Here is a 20,212-nt window from a genome sequence, read left to right on the forward strand (position 1 = left end):
GCTGCTATAAACGTAGGTGCACATATATCACTGTGGTATGATGCTTTCAGTTCTTCTGGGAATATGCCTAGAAGTGGAATAGCTGGAATAAATGGGATTTCCAGTCCCAACTTTTTGAGAAATCTCCAGACAAATCTCCACAAAGACTGTACCAGTCTACACTCCCACCAGCAGTGCAGGAGAGTTCCTTTTCCCCCACAGCCTCTCCAGCATTTGTTGTCGGTTTTCTTGACCCTGGCCATTCTTTCAGGAGTGAGATGGTATCTCAGTGTGGTTTTAATTTGCATTTCTCTAATGACCAATGATGATGAGCATTTTTACATGTATTTATTTGCCACTTGCATTTCTTCATCTGAGAATTGCATATTCATCTCAGATGCCCATTTTTGGATTGGATCTTTGAATTTCGGAGGTCTGAGTTTCTTTAATTCTTTATATGTTTTAGACAAGAGGCCCTTGTCTGAGAGAGAGTTCACTAAAATCTTTTCCCAGTTTGTGGGTTTTCTTTTCACTATGCTGGAGATTTCTTTTGACATGCAGAAACTTTTTAATAAGAAGTGGTCCCAGTTATTGATTCTGGGAAGTATTTCCCGTGCGGTTTGAGTCCTGTTCATGAATTCTCTACCTACTCCTATGTCTCCAAGGTTTCTACCCAATTTGTCTTCCAATAGATTTAGTGTTTCTGTTTTAATATTCAGATCTTTGACCCATTTAGATTTTAATTTAGTACATGGTGATAGACATGGGTCTAGCTTTAGTTTTCGGCAAATGGAGAGCCAGTTTTTCCAGCACCATTTATTAAAGAGACTGTTGTTCTTCAGTGAACCTGCTTGGCTCCTTTATCAAAGATAAGGTGGTTGAGTGTGTTTGTAGTTGTGGTTGTATCTTCTAATCTATTCCACTGATCTTCAGCTCTGTTTTGATTCCAATACCATGTTGATTTTACTGCTGTTGCTTTGTAGTATAACTTCAAGTCAGGGATTGTGATGCCTCCTGCTTTGTCTTTGCTGTTTAGAATTGCCTTTGCGATTCTAGGTCTCTTCTGGTTCCAGATGAAATTTAGGAGTGATTTCTCTAGATCTATAAGGTATGTTGATGGTATTTCTATTGGGATTGAATTGAATCTGTATAACAGTTTTGGGAGAATGGCCATCTTCACAATGTTTGTTCTTCCTATCCATGAGCAAGGGATGTCTTTCCATTTTCTGAGATCATCTTCAATTTCCTTTTTCAGTGTATTATAGTTTTCACTGTATAAGTCTTTCACTTCTTTCATAAGAGTAATTCCTAAATATTTCATTTTTTGCTTGCTAATGTGAATAGTCCAGTTTCTCTTATTTCCCTCTCTGTGATTTTGTTGTTTGTGTATAGGAATGCTATTGATTTCTGAGTATTGATTTTGTATCCAGCCACATTACTGAATTTATTTATTGTATCTAAGAGTCTTTCAATGGAGTTTAGGGGGTCTTCTATGTAGAGTATCATGTCATCTGCAAACAATGATAATTTAACTTCTTCTTTTCCTATCTTTACCCCTTTTATTTCTCTTTCTTGCCTTATTGCTCTGGCTAGTACTTCCAGTACTATATTAAATAGGAGTGGTGATAAAGCACATTCTTGTCTTGTACCCAATTTTAAAGTAAAGGCTTTCAATTTTTGGCCATTTAGTATGATGCTGGCTGTTGGTTTGTCATAAATGGCCTTTATTATATTGAGGTAAAGACCATTTATTCCAATTTTCTGTAAAGTTCTTATCATGAATAAGTGTTGGACCTTATCGAAGGCTTTTTCTGCATCTATAGAAATGATTATGTGATTCTTATTTTTGGCTTTATTGATATGGTGGATTACATTTATTGATTTGCGTATGTTGAACCATCCTTGCATTCCTGGGATGAATCCCACTTGGTCATGGTGTATAATCTTTTTGATGAATTGCTGGATCCTATTTGCCAATATTTTATTGAGGATTTTTGCATCTGTGTTCATTAGGGAGATGGGTCTATAGTTCTCTTTTATAGTTGGGTCTTTCTCAGGTTTTGGTCCTAGAGTAATATTTGCGTCCAGGAATGACTTAGGAAGGATTGCTTCCCTTTCAATTTCATTGAATAGTTTGAGGAGTGTCGGCATTAGGTCTTCTTTATATTTCTTGTAGAATTCTGCAGTGAATCCATCTGGGCCTGGGCTCTTCTTGGTGGGCAAGGACCCAATTACATTTTCAATTTCATTAGCAGAGATTGGGTTATTCAACAATTTTATATCCTCTTGATCTAGCTTTGGTACTTCATATGCTTCTAACAATCTGTCTATTTCTTCTGTGTTATCAAACTTTTGAGAGTAGAGGTTTTCGAAATAGGTGTTGATGATCCTCTGTATTTCTATTGGGTCTGTAGTGATTTCTCCTTTTTCATTTCTTATTGCATGAATTTGAGCTTTTTCTTTCCTTTTTTTAATAAGGTTGGCTAGGGGCTTATCGATTTTATTTATTCTTTCAAAGAACCAACTCTTTGATTCGTTGATTCTTTGGATTGTTTTCTTAGTCTCTATTGCATTGATTTCTGCTCTGATTTTTATAATTTCCTCTCTTCTTTTGGCTTTGGGCTTGACTTGCTCTTCTTTTTCTAGCTGTTTGAGGTGTAGCATCAAGTTATTTATTTGTATTCTTTCTGTTTTCCTGATGTGGGAACTCAGTGCAATAAATTTTCCTCTCAGGACGGCTTTCATTGCATCCCACATCTTCCGGTAAGTTGTATCTGCATTTTCATTTTCTTTTAGGTATTGTTTAATTTCTTCTTTAATTTCTTCTGTGACCCACTGATTACTCAAGAGTGTGTTATTTAGTTTCCATGTGTTTGCGGAATTTTTGCAGTATCCTTTCTCATTAATTTCTAATTTCAGAGCGCTATGATCCGATAATATGCAAGGGATGATTTCAACTCTTTTGCATTTGCTTAAATATGTTCTGTGAGCTAATATATGGTCTATTTTAGAAAATGATCCATGTACTGCTGAGAAGAATGTGTATTCTGATGTTGTTGGGTGGAACATTCTGTATATGTCTATCAAACCCATTTGTTCACAGGTGTGATTCAGTTCTGTTATTTCTTTGCTCATTTTCTGTCTGGTTGATCTGTCCCTTGGTGTCAGTGGTGTATTAAGGTCTCCTGTTACAATTGTGTTACTGATAATTTGAGTTTTCATTTCTGTTAATAATTGTTTTATATAACTGGGTGCTCTGGAGTTTGGTGCGTATATATTTAAGATGGTTATCTCTTCCTCTTGGAGTTTTCCCCTTACAAGTATGTAGTGACCTTCTTTGTCCTTTATGGTCATTGTTGGTTTAAAGTTCACATTGTCTGCAAACAGAATGGCTACTCCTGCCTTTTTTTGGATTCCTGCTGCATGAAGAATTGTTTTCCATCCTTTGACTTTCAGTCTGTGAGTATCCTTCTGGGTTAGATGGGTTTCCTGTAAACAGCATATGGTTGGATTTTGTTTCTTGATCCATTCTGCTAGTCTGTTTCTTTTGACTGGTGCATTGAGACCATTTACATTAATGGTTATTACTGTTAAATGCTGGTTAATTGTAGGAATGTTATCTCTCTGCTGTTGCATCTTTATCTTTCTGTTCTGTTTAATTATTTGCTTTGCTTAGTGGTTTTTTCCTTTGTGTATCTAAACTGTGTTTCAATATTTTTTGCAGGGTTGGTTTGGTGTTCATGAAGTTCTTCAGCTGTTCTTTGTCATGGAAGTATCGTATAGCACCATCTATTTTGAATGATAGTTTTTCAGGATATATCAGTCTTGGTTGGAAATCATTTTGCTTTAGGATCTGGAATACTTCACTCCATGCTCTTCTTGACTTTATCGTTTGTGCTGAGAAGTCTGCTGTGATTCTGATAGGTTTTCCTTTATAACTGATCTGTCTTTTCTCTCTGACAGCTTTTAATAATCTATTCTTGTGTTGGATTTCAGGGATGGTGATTACTATATGTCTGGGTGTAGTTTTATTTTGGTTATGACTGTTTGGAGTTCTATATGCTTCACTGATCCTGATGTCAGTTTCTGATCTCATGCTTGGGAAATTTTCAGCTATTACTTCTCTAAATATCCTCCTGACATCCTTCATGTTGTCTCCCTCTCTTTCATTAATCCCTATCATTCTTATGTTATTCTACTTTGCATCGTCTTGCAGTTGTTGAATTGTTGTTTCCTGGTTCCTTGTTATTTTCAAAAGATCTTTCCTTTCCTGTTCACTAGCTGCAATCCTGTCTTCAAGGTCTGAAATTCTATCTTCACTTTCATTAAGGCGGTTTTTACAACTTTCAGTGGAGTTTTTTATTTCCTGTATATCTCTGTGCATCTGCATTATGTATTCTGTTTGTTTCTTTTATTGCTCATCTAGGGATTCTATATTTTTGTTTAGTTCCTCCAATTTTTTATCTGTGTTTTCTTTAGATATATTTAGAATCTCTTTCATTTCTTTTATCATTTCTTCTTTTATCTGGGAGATCATTTCGAGTTTGAATTTCTTTAAAGCTTCCTGGAGTTGCTTGTCAATTTCAGTGGCTATTGTGTCCGATATATGAGGTGGAAGGGATATATTTTCTTCTATATACATCGCTCCTAGGGTTTCTTGAGATGGGCTGGAGGTTTGAGGTTGTAATTTGGTCTTTTGTTTTGTCATTTTCCTATATTTCTGTGTTTCAAGTGTTATTTGAAAGCTTCCACAGGATCTGTTGAAAATCCCCTTCTATGTTTGGAGCTACTGAGACTCTGGCGCCGCGTTACCCCCAAGCCATTAGGCCTACAGAACCAGTGGCCCTCCTCTGCCTGCTCAGAACTCCGCAGTTCCAGACAAGCTGGGCCTCAGGGACACTGTGCGCCCACCTGCCCCTTGGAAGCTCCACAGTTCTTCAATCGCAGCCGGGTTAGGGTACTCACCACAGGCCGCAGTGCTTCAGGAGCCTGTGGACCCTCCCTGGTTGCAGAGATATCCACAGTCCTCCAGACACATGGAGAGGCTGATGCAGGCACCCCAAATCTGCCCAGCTCCTCCTCTGCAGACCAATGGCCAGGCGCGGCAGCTAAACAGGCTGGGTTAGGCTGGTAGTGTGGGCCAGCCCACCTATCGGGAGCTCAGCAGGTCTCCAAGTGAAGCCGGAATGGGGAGGTTGATGTGGAAGCCTGAAACCCACCTCTCTCCTTCACTGCACCTGGAGGCCTGGGGGAACTCCAGCAGTCTGGGCGCAGATATCCAGAGTCCTCCAGACACGCAGAGAGGCCGGTGAGGGCACCCAAGATCTGCCCAGGTCCTCCTCTGCAGACCTATGGCCAGGCGCGGCAGCTAAACAGGCTGGGCTAGGCTGGTAGTGTGGGCCAGCCCACCTATGGGGAGCTCAGCAGGTCTCCAAGTGAAGCCGGGAATGGGGAGGCTGATGTGGAAGCCTCAAACCCACCTCTCTCCTTCACTGCACCTGGAAGCCTGAGGGAACTCCAGCAGTCTGGGCGCAGATATCCAGAGTCCTCCAGACATGCAGAGAGGCCGGTGAGGGCACCCCAGATCTGCCCAGCTCCTCCTCTGCAGGCCAGTGGCCAGGCTCGGCAGCTAAACAGGCTGGGCTAGGCTGGTAGTGTGAGCCAGCCCACCTATGGGGAGCTCAGCAGGTCTCCAAGTGAAGCCGGGAATGGGGAGGCTGATGTGGAAGCCTCAAATCCACCTCTCTCCTTCACTGCACCTGGAAGCCTGAGAGAACTCCAGCAGTCTGGGCGCAGATATCCAGAGTCCTCCAGACACGCAGAGAGGCCGGTGAGGGCACCCCAGATCTGCCCAGCTCCTCCTCTGAAGACCAATGGCCAGGCGCGGCAGCTAAACAGGCAGGGCTAGGCTGGTAGTGTGGGCCAGCCCACCTATGGGGAGCTCAGCAGGTCTCCAAGTGAAGCCGGGAATGGGGAGGCTGATGTGGAAGCCTCAAACCCACCTCTCTCCTTCACTGCACCTGGAAGCCTGGGGGAACTCCAGCAGTCTGGGCGCAGATATCCAGAGTCCTCCAGACACGCAGAGAGGCCGATGAGGGCACCCCAGATCTGCCCAGCTACTGCTCTCGAAGGCTTTTTCTGCATCTATAGAAATGATCATGTGATTCTTATTTTTGGCTTTATTGATATGGTGGATTACATTTATTCAATTGCGTATGTTGAACCATCCTTACATTCCGGGAATGAATCCCACTTGGTCATGGTGTATAATCTTCTTGATGATTTGCTGGATCCTATTTGCCAATATTTTATTGAGGATTTTTGCATCTGTGTTCATTAGGGAGATCGGTCTATAGTTCTCTTTTATAGTTGGGTCTTTCTCAGGTTTTGGTACTAGAGTAATATTTGCTTCCAGGAATGACTTAGGAAGGATTGCTTCCCTTTCAATTTCATTGAATAGTTTGAGGAGTGTCGGCATTAGGTCTTTGTATTTCTTGTAGAATTCTGCAGTGAATCCATCTGGGCCTGGGCTCTTCTTGGTGGGTAAGGACTTAATTACATTTTCAATTTCAGTAACAGAGATTGGGTTACTCAACAGTTTTACATCCTCTTGATCTAGCTTTGGCACTTCATATGCTTCTAAGAATCTGTCTATTTCTTCTGTGTTATCAAACTTTTGAGAGTAGAGGTTTTCAAAATAGGTGTTGATGATGTCCTGTATTTCTATTGGGTCTGTAGTGATTTCTCCTTTTTCATTTCTTATTGCATGAATTTGAGCTTTTTCTTTCCTTTTTTTAATAAGGTTGGCTAGGGGCTTATCGATTTTATTTATTCTTTCAAAGAACCAACTCTTTGATTCGTTGATTCTTTGGATTGTTGTCTTAGTCTCTATTGCATTGATTTCTGCTCTGATTTTTATAATTTCCTCTCTTCTTTTGGCTTTGGGCTTGACTTGCTCTTCTTTTTCTAGCTGTTTGAGGTGTAGCATCAAGTTATTTATTTGTATTCGTTCTGTTTTCCTGATGTGGGAACTCAGTGCAATAAATTTTCCTCTCAGAACGGCTTTCATTGCATCCCACAGATTCCGGTAAGTTGTATCTGCATTTTCATTTTCTTTTAGGTATTGTTTAATTTCTTCTTTAATTTCTTCTGTGACCCACTGATTACTCAAGAGTGTGTTATTTAGTTTCCATGTGTTTGTGGAATTTTTGCAGTATCTTTTGTCATTAATTTCTAATTTCAGAGCGCTATGATCCGATAATATGCAAGGGATGATTTCAACTTTTTTGCATTTGCTTAAATATGTTCTGTGAGCTAATATATGGTCTATTTTAGAAAATGATCCATGTACTGCTGAGAAGTATGTGTATTCTGATGTTGTTGGGTGGAACATTCTGTATATGTCTATCAAACCCAGTTGTTCACAGTGTGATTCAGTTCTGTTATTTCTTTGCTCATTTTCTGTCTGGTTGATCTGTCCCTTGGTGTCAGTGGTGTATTAAGGTCTCCTGTTACAATTGTGTTACTGATAATTTGAGTTTTCATTTCTGTTAATAATTGTTTTATATAACTGGGTGCTCTGGAGTTTGGTGCGTATATATTTAAGATGGTTATCTCTTCCTCTTGGAGTTTTCCCCTTACAAGTATGTAGTGACCTTCTTTGTCCTTTATGGTCATTGTTGGTTTAAAGTTCACATTGTCTGCAAACAGAATGGCTACTCCTGCCTTTTTTTGGATTCCTGCTGCATGAAGAATTGTTTTCCATCCTTTGGCTTTCAGTCTGTGAGTATCCTTCTGGGTTAGATGGGTTTCCTGTAAACAGCATGTGGTTGGATTTTGTTTCTTGATCCATTCTGCTAGTCTGTTTCTTTTGATTGGTGCATTGAGACCATTTACATTAATGGTTTTTACTGTTAAATGTTGGTTAATTGTAGGAATCTTATCTCTCTGCTGTTTCATCTTTATCTTTCTGTTCTGTTTAATTATTTGTTTTGCTTAGTGGTTTTTTCCTTTGTGTATCTAAACTGTCTTTCAATATTTTTTACAGGGTTGGTTTGGTGTTCATGAAGTTCTTCAGCTGTTCTTTGTCATGGAAGTATCGTATTTCACCATCTATTTTGAATGATAGTTTTGCAGGATATATCAGTCTATGTTGGAAATCATTTTGCTTTAGGATCTGGAATACTTCACTCCATGCTCTTCTTGACTTTATTGTTTGTGATGAGAAGTCTGTTGTGATTCTGATAGGTTTTCCTTTATAAGTGATCTGTCTTTTCTCTCTGACAGCTTTTAATAATCTATTCTTGTGTTGGATTTCTGGGATGGTGATTATTATATTCTGGGTGTAGTTTTATTTTGGTTATGACTATTTGGTGTTCTATATGCTTCACTGATCCTGATGTCAGTTTCTGATCTCATGCTTGGGAAATTTTCAGCTATTACTTCTCTAAATATCCTCCTGACATCCTTCATGTTGTCTCCCTCTCTTTCATTAATCCCTATCATTCTTATGTTATTCTTCTTTGCATCTTCTTGCAGTTGTTGAATTGTTGTTTCCTGGTTCCTTGTTATTTTCAAAAGATCTTTCCTTTCCTGTTCACTAGCTGCAATCCTGTCTTCAAGGTCTGAAATTCTATCTTCACTTTCATTAAGGCGGTTTTTACAACTTTCAGTGGAGTTTTTTATTTCCTGTATATCTCTGTGCATCTGCATTATGTATTCTCTTTGTTTCTTATATTGCTTGTCTAGGGATTCTTTTTGTTTAGTTCCTCCAATTTTTTATCTGTGTTTTCTTTAGATATATTTAGAATCTCTTTCATTTCTTTTATCATTTCTTCTTTTATCTGGGAAATTATTTCAAGTTTGAATTTCTTTAAAGCTTCCTGGAGTTGCTTGTCAACTTCAGTAGCTATTGTGTCTGATATATGAGGTGGATGGGATATATTTTCTTCTAAATACATTCCTCCTAGGGTTTCCTGAGATGGGCTGGAGGTTTGAGGTTGTAATTTGGTCTTTAGTTTTGTCATTTTCCTGTATTTCTGTGTTTCAAGTGTTATTTGAAAGCTTCCTCAGAATCTGTTAAAAATCCCCTTCTATATTTGCAGCTACTGAGACTCTGGCACCATGCTACCCCAAGCCCTTGGGCCTGCAGAACCAATGGCCCTCCTCTGCTTGTTCAGAACTCCGCAGTTCCAGACAAGCTGGGCCTCAGGGACACTGTGCACCCACCTGCCTCTTGAAAGCTCCACAGCTCTTCAATTGCAGCCGGGTTAGGGTACTCACCACAGGCCGCAGTGCCTCAGGAGCCTGTGGACCCTCCCTGCTTGCAGAGATATCCACAGTACTCCAGACACACAGAGAGGGCAATACAGGCACCCCAGATCCGTCCATCCCCTCCTCTGCACACAGATGGCTAGGCGTGGCAGCAAAACAGGCTGGGCTTGGGGGGGGGGGATAGTGTGGTCCTGCCCACCCGTCGGGAGCTCAGCAGACCTCCAAGTGTAGCCGGGATGGGGAGGCGGATGTAGTGGCCTCTAACCCACTGCTCCACTTCACTGCACCCAGAAGCCTGGGGAGTCCGGAACAGTCTGAGATTTGGGCAGTGTGTGCTGGGCACTCACCACAGGCCGAGGTGCCTCAGGAACCTGCGATCCCTCCCTGCTTGCAGAGATATTCAGTCCTCCAGACAAAGGAAGGGGCTTCTGCAGGCACTCCAGATCCGCCCAGCTCCTCCTCTGCACACCGATGGCCCTCTCCCTTATTCATTAAAAAATTATTTAATTTTAAAAAAAAGAAAAGAAAAATACACTTTCAATTATAAAATAAATAACTCCTGGAGATTTGGCATACAACATGGCAAATATAGTTAATAACACTGAACTTTAATTGAAATTTACTAGAACAGTAAACATAAAGTATTCTTACCATACCCACACATACATGCACATACCTTCATGTACACATTATACGAAATGATAACTAGACCCTTTCTTCTGCATGCCCAGTGCAGGTACAGAGAGCTAGAAGATCTGCCTCTGCCTGTCAGGTGCCACCAACAGAAGGCCTTTTCCTCTGCATGCCCAGTGCAGACAGAGATAGCCAGAAGATCTGTTTCTGTCTGCCAGGCACCACCGCTGGAAGGCCTTTCCTTCCACACATTCTGTGCAGGCTGTGGGGGACAGAGAGATCCTCCTCTGCCTGCTGTGCACTGATACCAAATGGCCACATTCTGCAGGTGGCCAGTATGGGTAGAGAGAACCAGCAGATATGCCTTTACCTTCAGGGAGCTGCCACTGGAAGGGGTCCCTCCTGCAGACAGCCAGCAGGAGCAGGGCATACCGCCAGGTAAGCCCTGTGCATCGTAAGTCATCATTGGAGGCCCCTGATTCCCTCAGGTAGCAATCACCCACTAGCAGAATCAGACAAACACATCCTTTTGTGTCTTCCACTATCACAGGAGTCCCAGTGTAGACACACAGGCTGAGAGAAGCAGCCCCACCTCCATGCACCCCTGATCATCTGTGAAGCCCCAGTGTAGCTGCATAAGTCTGGAGAAACCCACTCCATGCCCTGCTACTTGCCTGTAAATCTGGAATTAGAGGAATCCAGGTACCTGTCGCATTCCCCCAACAGTGCCTAGGGGCAGTCAACATGGGAAGTGCCTGGGGCTCCACAACCAGCTTGTTGGGAGGAACCCAGGAGAATGTTAAGATGAAGGAGCAAAAGGCAAACTCAGACCTTTAGTCCACACATAGTAAGTCTGGGAGATACAGTCATGGAAGAAAACAGAAGTCCCACATGTGAAATCTCTAAGAGGATAGCAACTGAAGTAAGAAAACAATTTCATGAGGTTGTATAAGCAGTAAAATCAGAAATAGTGTCTCAGATAAAATAAAAAAATCACAAAGATATGAAAGAATTGTTCAGCAGGTCTAAAGAAGACATAGACAAAAAAGAGGAGCATAGGAAAATGACAGAAACCTTGAAGGAATGTAGAAAGGAATTACAATGCATGAAACAGATTCAAAGAGAAATGCAGGAAATCAATCAAAAGCTGGCAAAACCACCTGAAAGAGTCTGAAGATAGACTTTCAAACTTGAAGATAGGATTGAAGCTTGTGATTGTGAAAGAAAGATTTCTTAAAAATAACATGGAATCAGGAAATAACAACAGATGCAAGATAATGCAAAGAAGCATAATTTAAGAGTGATGGGTATCAGTAAGAAGGCAGGGGTCAACACAAATGAAATTAAAAGGATATTCAGGACTTCCAGGAGAACATAGCAGATAGATAACAGCAGCTATCGAGTCTCTCTGAGATAGCCAGCTTAGAATCCAGGAATGGTGTGGTGTGGGGAGTCCTAAGCAAGGGGAGATATACTCTGCTGAACCAGGAATGAACTAAGCTGAAAGAAACCAACTGGAAATGCAATCCCAATGCTATGACTGGAACAGATAAAATCTCAGTGCCAAAACTGGAACCCGGGCCTCTGGAAACTGCAATTTGAATTTCCTGCCACTGCTGCTGCGTCTGACTGGCACAGCAAGAATAGTGATGCAAAAGTTCTGAGAGTGGGAATCAACTAATCGAGTTGAGAGCAGGACTGGCGGGGAGCCCTGCATCAACCTGCAGTGAGTGAGAGGAAAGGAGACCATTCCATAGACGAGGAGACTCCAACAGAGGACATTCTGGGACTAGGCAGACTAGCCAGAACAGGACACTGCAGTGACTTTAGTAGCATATCCCCTTCTCAAGCGGGATTGGTGGGGACTGCCTGACCTGGATGAAGTCACAGACTAAGACCCAGTAGGCTAGCCCAAACCAGGTCCCTGCACCTGGTGGTGCACCCTAGCAGTGAAACCTTCAGTAGGTTGACCTAGAAGGGCGGGCCCAGCATATGCTGCCCTGGTCTGTGTCTCCCTAGTACACTGCAGTGGGCAGGAACACCTAGCTGGCAGAGTCAAGCAAACTGTAACCCACAAAGAAAGAAATGGGGCCTCCTATATATGCCCATATGGAAGGAACAAATAATATGAGAAGAGGAGGCAACAAGAAAGGGTCCTCGGTCCCCAATCCTGAGAACACTGATCCAGGAAAGGTAAATGCAAAGGAGAATGAGGACAGAAAACATGCAATATCAGACACGGCACCAATAGACATAAAGCGATATCTCCAGAGCCTCATAGACAAGTTCAAAAGTGAAGTATTTAATGAAGTAAAGCAAGATATAAGTAGAATAGTTAGAGAAATGCTAGGCACGACCCAAGAAAAAACAGATGGTGCAATGGAAGAACAGAAAAAAAGGGAGAATTGTTTGATGGGGAAAATAGAGAAAACATAGAATATGTGAAGCAGGTTCAAAGAGATTACCAGGAAACTAAAAACTCTATTGAAAGCTGGCATAACAGCTTGAAAGAAACTAAGGATAGATTATATAAACTGGAGGACAGATTTGTAATGTGGGAGCATGAAATGAAAAACTTCTTAAAAATAACAAGGAAACAAATAGCAATAATACAAAGGCCAGAAGATGATAAGAGGATCTATAACTTAAGAATTAAGAATGTAAAGGAAGAAGTAGGGACACAAACAAATGAATTACAAAAGCTATTCACAGAAATAATCCAGGAGAATTTCCCTAATTTAGCAAAAGGTAAAGATACTCAGATGTATGAGGCATACAGGACCCCAAACAGAACTACACCCAGGCATATAATAATCAAAATTCCAGAAATCCAATATAAGAACAGAATATTAAAAGCTGTCAGAGACAAGAAACAGATCACTTACAAGGGAACACCCATCAGAATTACAGCAGACTTCTTGGCACAAACCATCAAATCACGAAGAGCATGGGGGGAAATAATTCAAGCTTTGAAAGACAATAACCTCCAGCAAAGATTGATATATCCTGCACAACTGTCCCTAGAAATTAATGGAGAAACAAGGTGCTTCCAGAATAAAGAAGAACTAGGGGAATTTGCAACCACCAATTCAACTCTACAGAGAATACTGCAGGACATTCTAAAAGAGAAAAATACCAAGATTCCAGAAATAGTGGCAGACAGGCCACAATCAATGGAGCAGAAAGCAAAATGAAGAAGAAAAACTGACAACTAATGACAGAAAAAGAGCTCAACAGAAATGTGGCAGAGAAGGTTGGATGGTAGGAATAGCTACTTTGGAGAAAACAAGACATCATAATAGCTAGTGCTGACTTAATATCATCTTGTTTTGAAGTCCCATCAAGCTTTTGTTCTTCTGTATCGATCAGTCTTAACATGTTTTATCTTATTGGATTTTATTATATATGATAATATAAACAAAAACTTTTATAGACAAGGAGATTATACAGAAACCATTGTTCATTTTCTGTTAGTTGGTTCTAAATACCCTGTAATACTGTCATTCTCGTGAATGGTTTTACATTGTCTTGATATGTTTGATGCTACAGTATATGAAGTTATACTCAAAGGTTTCAAGGAAAGAGACACTATGTGTCATGGTTTATGTCTGCGTTCCCCAGGCCTCATGAGTTTGCATTGTGCATTTGTGATGGTTCATTGCATAGTGCTTGGATTGATGGTGTCAGTGCTCCACCCACATAGGGGTGGAGCCAGGATGTAATGTAATGGCAAGAAGAAGGTGTGTCTTGCTCTTTGCTGGTTCTTGCTTGCTGTTTGCAGCCACCATGAACTGCGGCCCAGCCATGCCTGCCTGCCTTGGAGCCAGCTGAGTGTGGACTGAACCCTCCAAAAACTGTAAGAAATAAGCCTTTCCTTTCCAAAATTTGGGCTTCAGGTATTTTGTCTCAGCAACAAGTAAAAAGTAACTAAGACACTATGGTAACTACTTTTATGTCGGGATATCTTGTGAAACACTATTTTGTTTAAATGGTTATGTTCTGATCTGTGCTGTTTTGTTGTTATGTCCTCTTTTATCTCAATCTCCTTTTTTATTATTTACTTTTTTATCTTTTTAATTAAGGGAAAAAGTAAATAAAAAATAGCAAGATATATTATAGTAACCCACTTTGATTTCCTATTAACTTGATTTGAAACCCTGTATGGCTCTCACCATCTTGTTTTGACTGATTTTCCTCTATTCTGTTTTGCTTGATAGTACCAAGTTTGAGAGTATAGGCAACAACTGTGAAGACAATAAGGTTCACTATGATGCCCATTCTGGATTGACTACCATCTTCCCTTGAAGTCCTGTAATGTCTCCAATGTTTTGGTTTTATTGGTTTTGTTCTTTACTGTTTTGTTCAATTTTATTATAACTGATGATATAGGCAATTCTTTTTAAGATAGCAAGAGGCATTATGGTAATTGTTGATCACCTTGCATTCTGTTTTTTCAGTATGTATTATGTCCATCCTTTTGACTTGACTGACTCTGTTTTGTTATGTCACATTTGGTTTTATTTTCTTCAAAAAAAAGTAATAAGAACTGTGGGAGTAATAGAACCCAAAATGTGTAATTGTCATTATAAAAAAGAGAGGAAAAGAAAGTGCTCTAAAGGATATGACTGCATGTATATTTAAGTGTATAAGATAGATAACCATATTACTGAGTTTTGAAGGATCATTGAACAGAACTGTTTGCAGTCTCACTGTTTAAATGTCCACTTTAATGCTTTAATTTTGTAACTTGAACAACTATTTCTAAGATGACCATATGTAATCTATTAACTAGTGATTTCCTACTGCTTATTTTTTCTGAAATTCTATATAACTTGTACCCTTTTTCTGTTTTTTCTTTACCTCCTTAAATAAAATTTTAAAAAGAAAAAAAGGATATTCACAGAAGTAATAGAAGAAAACTTCCCAAACATGGGAAATGGACCTGGCATGCAGATAAATGAGACATATAAGACTCCAACTAGCCATAACCAAAGTAAATCAACACATATAATAATCAAGATCCCAGAAATTCAGCACAAGAACAGAATATTAAAAGCTGTTAGAGAAAAGAGACAGATCACCTGTAAAGGAAAACCAATCAGAATCACAGCAGCTTATCAACACAAACCATCAAGTCAAGGAGAGTCTGGAGTGAAGTGCTTCATACCCTGAAAGAAAACAACTTCCAACCCAGATTGATCTACTTAGCAAACTCTCCTTCAAAATTTGATGGAAAAATAAGATATTTTCATGATAAAGAACAACTGAAGGAATTCATGACTATCAAGCCAACCCTACAGAGAATATGATAGAGAGAGATAAAGCTGACAATGGTTCCAGGAAGAGCAGCAGAGGAGGATCACCAAACAAGACAGGCAACTGAATGAAGGGGAAAAGTGGAGATCCAACAGGAAGATAGCAGGGTGGCAAAGACAAAATGTATGCTGGTTGTAACCATTAATGTAGACAGCCTCAGGTTAGCAATAAAAAGAAACACAGGGAAAGTGGATCAAGAAACAAGATCCATTGATACACTGTACACAAGAAACACATTTAACTGGAAAGGAAATTCATAGACTGAAAATCAAAGGAGAGAAAACAAATGTTCCATGTGACCAGAGACCAAAAAAAAAAAAAAAAAACGAGAGTAATTTGCCCATTAACTGCAGAATGGATAAGAAAGATATGCTATTTTCATGCAATGGAAAGCTACCTAGCCATAAAGTAGAGAAATCTCAAGGCTTCTGTAGGTAAATAGACACAACTGGAGATCATGTTCATGGCTGAAACAGTTCAAACTCATACATGTGAACCCGAGGATAAGAAACAGACATCAACAGTAGCTATAGTAATGTCTCTTTTCTTTGAAATAGTTGAGCATACCTTTATACACAATAATATCCAACATAACAAAACACTATAAAACCATTCAAACACTATTTTGTTTGGGGATCCAAAGGCAAAATAGTTAATGTAAGACAAAAGGGGAGGAAACACCTGGGAGGGAAAGGTGGAAACTACTATCAATTTCTTATTGTCTTATCTTGAACTCTTACATTGTTTACACAATTTTGTTAGGTTTAGCTTTCTTTTGTCTTGTTTTGTTAGAGTTTATGCTGTCAGATAGTAGGGTACCTATTTTGAATATAATGGGATATATTATAGAAGTCAGGGTTTCCTATTATATTGCTTTGAAGCCTTATAATGCTTTCATTCATTTTTTGAGTGGTGTTATTCTGTTTTGTTTGATTTTATTATGTGTGATGTCCTAGTAGTCCCCTAGTAGTGAAAGTGAGAAATGGCAACCAAATATCTGAACAGCAGACTTGGAGATTACCTAATAAATACGTGTGATGGTATGAACAGCTATTTTGAAGAAAACATTATGGTAGTCATTGCTGATTTACAATCATCTTGTTTTGAAGTCCTACCATGTTTTTGTTTTTCTGTTTTGATTGGTTCTGTCCTATTGTGGTTTATTTGATTTTATTATGTGTGATGATATAGACAAAATTTTTCAGGAAAATGAGACATTATAGTAGCAATTGTTCATTTCTTATAATTTGGTTTTGAAGTCCTGTAATGCTTTTACTCTTTTGAATGGTTTTATAGTGTTTTGTTATGTTGGATATTATTGTGTATAAAGGTATGCTCAACTATTTCAAAGAAAAGAGACATTACTATAGCTACTGTTGATGTCTGGTTGTCTGGTTGTGAAGTGCTATGCTTCTTGCATTGTTCTGTTCTGATTTGCTTTGTTCTGTCCTCTTTGTTTTATTCTCTTTAAAATAAAAACGTTTTAAAAAATAATAACTAGGTATGTTAATGGGTGTGTTAATTAATTTCACTGGTAGTCATTTCATAATATATACATATATAAACTAAATCAAATCATTCATATTACACAGTTTGAATACATAAAATTCATATCTGTTAATTATACGTCAGTAAATCTGGAGGGAAATAGAAGCAAAGTAAAGTGGTTAAAGACATAGTCAAAAGTCAGAATGTGACTGAAAATAAGCAATATGTTTCCCGCAGGGCATTAGGGACATTGACGTGTACGATTAGGTGTAAGGAAGAGTAAAAGATCTAAAGCTGCTAGCATCCCCTAGTAGTGAAAGTGAGAAGTGGCAACCAAATATCTGAACAGCAGACTTGGAGACTACCTAATAAGTAAAGCGTGACTAAGGTTGGGTTCAAAGGTTATGACAGTACCTTTTATTAAAGCGCACAGTCATAAGGTCACAGAGAATAGTTTGCATCCAAAATTGGGAGGTTGAGACAAAAGTAACTCTGGGCAGTTAGTTGCCTTTTGGAGAAATAGAGGCAATAAAGGGGAACCCAGTCCTAGTCGTGTAGGTTTAAAGGGAAAACTGCATCCAAATATCAACACGTCTGACCTTGGGATGGCTTAAAAGAACCAACTACACCAAAGTATTGTCTGTCTTGGATGCCTAGACCGTCTAAGCAGGTGTTGCACTTTAAACCTGGAGGTTCAAGGAGATGGATGTAGGCCACTTGGGGAGGAAGACCAGTAATTCCTCCAGGTCCCTCGACAATTCTGTAGAGTTGATGGGTGCTTATTTCATTGCTCTTCTCCTCTCCACACACCAGAGATTTAGTGGCAGTCTCTCAGAAGAACCCCTAAGGGGAAGCCAAGAGTGTAAATATCCACAGCCTGTGAATGTGACAAGGCCAAGGAAGGGAGCATTCGGATTCAAGAATTAGGTTTTCTAATGATTTCTGCATGTTGTTTCTTGACACCACTCTGTCTTGTTTTCAGCTGATCACTGCATGAAACAGAAACCAAAAAAAGTGGAATGTATACCTGAGAAGAGACATATGTACTTTCCAGGTAAGAAAACAGCTCTGCGGATACATGGCAAGAAGGCATAAATATCATATCTCAGAGAGAGAGTTATTCATCACTGGACACTAACTAAGAGAGTTCATTTATGTTCATCTTAATTCCATTTCCTATATCCAGTCTCTAAAGTTGACTCTTTCTTCAACCAAGTCTTGTTCTGAGTCACATTTCCCTGACCTCAGGACATGACTTTCAGCTTCTGTGAAAGAAAGTTTGGAAGAGAATTTTCTCATACAAGTTCACCATTTCTCCCCTTCTCTAATTTTTTTCTCAGTGGCTTTGTATATTCAATTCAGTATGCTTAGGTAACTTTACTGCATCCATTGTAAATGATGTGGAAAGAAAAATTTCAACTTATAAGAAAGTTATTTATTTGGGCTGGGATATAGATCAATGGTAGGGAACTTACACAGCATATGCAAGGAGCTAGTCTTGCACAAAAAAAATAACCAAAAAATAATAACCAAAGAAAAGTTATTTATGAACTGCAAGTTAGATGAGATAGCTATCTCATTATCAAGACGTGTTAACCACTGAAAATCTTTAACCAGAAGATGACCTGAATCTGATTCATAGTCAGTGGTGCCCACAATTATTAGCTATAGAGTGAAAGGGATCAGTCACTTCCTGAACTCCTCTCCTGCTTATTCCTCCATCTCTTGCTTACTCTCTCTTCCCTTTGTATCTTTTTTATAAATATTTGTATGGGTTGAATTATTGTGTTCACTCAAAATTCATGTGAAAACTCTAGCCCTTAATGTGATGGTATTTGAAATCCAAGCCTTGGAAGGCAAATGGGTCATGAAGACTGACCCCTGCCGATGGTATTAGTGCCTTTATAATAAGAGTTTGCTCCCTCTATGCTCTCTCCCATGTGAAGATACAAGAGAAGATGGCCATCTGAAAACCAGGAAGCAAGTCCTCTCCAGATATCAGATCTGCTGGTACTGTGATCTTGAACTTCTTATCTTCCAGAACTGTGAGAAATAAACATGTATTGTTTAAACCACTCTGCTATTAAATTTTATTATAGTAGCCCCAACAGACTAAACTAGGTCTCAAATATATACAGAGAAGGGATTCTGTTCTGATCTCTCCATACTCAGGTGAAATAATAAATACCAGAGTAAAATGTCCAGTAAGAACTATTCCATGTGAGAACAAGATGGGACAATGCATGTTGCACATGACACAAAAACATTCCTTGACAATGTTTTTACCATAGGTGCATACCAGCCTGTGGAATGTGCAATGTGTCAAGACTCTCGGAATTCATCCTCTTGGGACTCTCTTCTAGACCTGAGGACCAGAAGCCACTCTTTGCCCTCTTTCTTATCATATACCTGGTGACCCTATTGGGCAATCTGATCATCATCTCGGCTATCCACTCTGATCCTCAACTCCAAAACCCTATGTATTTCTTCCTAAGCATTTTGTTCTTTGCAGATATTTGCTACACAACAGTCATAGTCCCTAAGATGCTGGCAAACTTCTTATCAGAGAAAAAGACCATTTCCTATGCTGAATGCCTGACACAGATGTATTTCTTCCTGGTCTTTGGAAACATAGACAGTTACCTCCTGGCAACTATGGCCATGGATCGCTATGTAGCAATTTGTAACCCTTTGCATTATGTCACTGTTATGAACCACAGGTGCTGTATGTTGCTGCTGGTCTTCTGCATCACTTTCTCTTCTCTCCACTCCCTCCTGCATGTCCTCCTGGCAAGTCAGCTCACTTTTTGTGCTTCAAATGTTATCCATCACTTTTTTTGTGATGTCAACCCTGTTCTGAAATTATCTCACTCCTCCACCTTTGTTAATGAAGTGGTGGCCATGACAGAAGGACTGGCCTCTGTGATGCTTCCATTTGTCTGCATCCTCATTTCTTACTTGAGAATCCTCATTGCTGTTCTCAAGATTCCTTCAGCCTCTGGAAAATGCAAAGCCTTCTCCACCTGCAGCTCTCATCTCACTGTGGTGAGCCTGTTTTATGGAAGCATTGGCTACGTTTATTTTCAGCCTTTGTCCAGATATACTGTCAAGAACAGAATTGCAACAGTCAACTACACAGTTCTAACATCAATGTTGAACCCCTTTATCTACAGTTTAAGAAACAAAGACATGAAGCAGGGTATAGAGAAGGTAATAAACAAGGTTAAGTATCAAATAGATAGATTTTTCTTCTACAAAAACCAATAAAGCCCAGGAACCCTAACAGCAAGTGGTACGAGTGTGTGTGATACGCAAGTAGGTTGTGTAGAGCTGTTCTCTCATCAATTGTAGCTGCCACTTGTCTGTCATTCAGTAAATGCACAGTAACCATCCCACAGTTTTTCTCCATCTCAGAAAATCATATTCCTTTGATTCATTCTATGTTTCTTTAGCAACTTTTGTATTTCAGTTTATGAATTCAGCCAAATTTGGTCATTTGAATTACTAAAGAATTTGGGGAAAC

General features: G+C 39.6%; 1 protein-coding gene across 1 annotated transcript; it reads left to right on the plus strand.

Moving 5' to 3' along the window:
• The first annotated feature begins 10,196 nt into the window (after positions 1-10,196).
• LOC101789152 (olfactory receptor 1L3) lies at positions 10,197-19,972 on the plus strand. Its single transcript, XM_063256232.1, is given in 5 exon segments — positions 10,197-10,323; positions 17,672-17,743; positions 18,507-18,579; positions 18,981-19,935; positions 19,937-19,972. Coding segments are annotated over 5 exon segments (1,263 nt in total).
• The last annotated feature ends 240 nt before the right edge of the window (positions 19,973-20,212 follow it).

Source organism: Cavia porcellus, unplaced genomic scaffold, assembly GCF_034190915.1.
Source record: "Cavia porcellus strain 051 isolate PalLab524CR breed Dunkin Hartley unplaced genomic scaffold, mCavPor4.1 scaffold_1, whole genome shotgun sequence".
NCBI lineage: Eukaryota > Metazoa > Chordata > Mammalia > Rodentia > Caviidae > Cavia > Cavia porcellus.